Source organism: Batrachochytrium dendrobatidis (genome assembly GCF_000203795.2).
Source record: "Batrachochytrium dendrobatidis JAM81 unplaced genomic scaffold BATDEscaffold_18, whole genome shotgun sequence".
Taxonomy (NCBI): Eukaryota; Fungi; Chytridiomycota; class Chytridiomycetes; order Rhizophydiales; genus Batrachochytrium; species Batrachochytrium dendrobatidis.
The window spans coordinates 12738-14743 of NW_006281116.1; the positions used below are offsets into that span (position 1 = coordinate 12738).

Consider the following 2006-nt stretch of genomic DNA (forward strand, 5'->3'; position numbering starts at 1 on the left):
ATGAATGTTTTGTACACATTTACCAACCCAACAATTGACTGATTAACAATAATTGAATATTAAAATGTTGAATAAAAGACTCGAGTCATTATATTGAACACATGACAAATGTTTAAACACTTCAAAGTGTGTGAATTTGTCTCACAATATCAAATTTTGAATGTGAGACAAATTCACGTTTTGTTCTTTTTTTCTTTTCTTTTCTTTCAACAAACTCAAAAATGACCAAATTTTATCTTCAATACAAGAACAACTCTCCAGTGCTTATCGATACAGACAACGGAAGAGGAACACAAGGAACTCTACCTCTGATTACTGTTTCTCATTTGATTTCAGCTTACAAGACTGCTGCCACTCTCCTCCTTGACGCTATTCCTGTTGACGAACTCACTCTTCATTTTGAGGAGTATGGTCCAGCCATTTCTCGATATGGGTTTCTAACCTCTATTCAACATCCTTTTGGTTGTTACAACAATCCACTGACTATTAAATCCAAGAATGATGTGAATGTTGACCGTCCCTATCAAAGATACTTTGTACAAAGTAAAAGTGACCAAGAATTCATCGACGCCAATAATTTGAAATTGCGAAAACCAAATGACGCTTTCAAGTATTTGATACATCATCTGGAAAATATTGTCGATGTATCAAGGCTACCAAATAACGCCGTATTTAACGACAATTGCTGGGAACACCGTCTTGATAGGAGAGTAACCAATTATCAAATTGACAATGTCGATAATATCAAACTGTTTTTTGCTGTTTCTGGTGCAGGAAAAACAAGGATGTTTCTAGAGTTGCTTTATTCAAACTTTGGGTACTACTTTGCTTGCAAGAGCTCTCAAGATGACTTTGGTTCTACTGACATGTATGAATGCCTGGTGTATTGCGACAATAACTATCAGCCTGAACTCACTCAACATGCTATCCAACTGTTGTGTTTCGTTCGGGTTTCTGTTTGCAACTACTTGATAAGCAAGGGATTCAAGGAACCTTGGCAAATTCTTCTGGCTCAACTCCATCCTATCGCATTCTTTGGGCTTGACTTGTTTGAGTGTCTTTTTACGACCCTTGTAAAAGAGCCTGGACTTTCTCCAACTGCCATTACAAACCCGTTTCCTTTTATTGCCATTGATGGAGTTCGAAATCTTGCAGGAGGTCGTCGTTTTCATTTTCAACCAGAAAGTAGAAACTTTCGTCCCTTTTTCACTCCATTGGTATACCATTCCAAAATGATGGGAATATTTCCTCATTTCCTACTGTCTGCCACCAGTATTGACTTTGAACTCATCAAAGAGCTAGTGGAGTTTAGTGCTATGAAGGATGATCAAATCACAGATTGTGTAGTTGTATCAGATTTCCATTCTCTGACAAAGCTCGAGGTCGAACAGTATGTTAGACAATTTTTACAAGACCATCAAGTCAATCAACTGGATGCTATTGTATCAAGAATTTCAGCCTTTGAATTATGTCATGGAAGACCATGTTTCATATCGTATATTCTGGGCACATATATGAAATCAAATGATATTGACGCTGCAATTAGCAAATTTATCACTGGGATATCTAATGGGGATGACCAGATTTTCCCGCTTAGATTCTTGAAAAATGACCTTGATGGAGGCATTCGTTCATTTGACAGTCATTGCTGGTGATAACCTGTCAGGACCCATTTGCTACGCATTTATTGATGCCATCTGGAAGGGAAAAATGCAACTTAAAGTAACTGGAAATGACGCTGCTACTGCAATATTTTTTTTTTTGGGATTTGTTCAGACTGTCGATGGAATTATGTCTTCCATTGAAATTCAAGAGTTGGCTGTAATCGAGTGTCTTTGCTACTTTTTGCCCTTTGCACACACTGTCAAAAGTTTATACCAAAGAATTGGCTTGTATCCTAACCCTAACCCTCAAACGGTTGGCTATTTGGTGGAATACTTGGTTGCGTTTGCTTTAGTAGCCAACTATTCTGGTTCTGATGCTGCCAATAGTATCAAGGCATCCCG

General features: G+C 37.8%; 1 protein-coding gene across 1 annotated transcript; it reads left to right on the forward strand.

Moving 5' to 3' along the window:
• Window positions 1–221: 221 nt before the first annotated feature.
• On the forward strand, window positions 222–1655 carry BATDEDRAFT_28350 (uncharacterized protein; the record flags this gene model as incomplete). Its single annotated transcript, XM_006682719.1, has 1 exon — window positions 222–1655. One exon carries the CDS (start codon window positions 222–224, stop codon window positions 1653–1655), a length of 1434 nt encoding a protein of 477 aa, XP_006682782.1.
• Window positions 1656–2006: the final 351 nt, after the last annotated feature.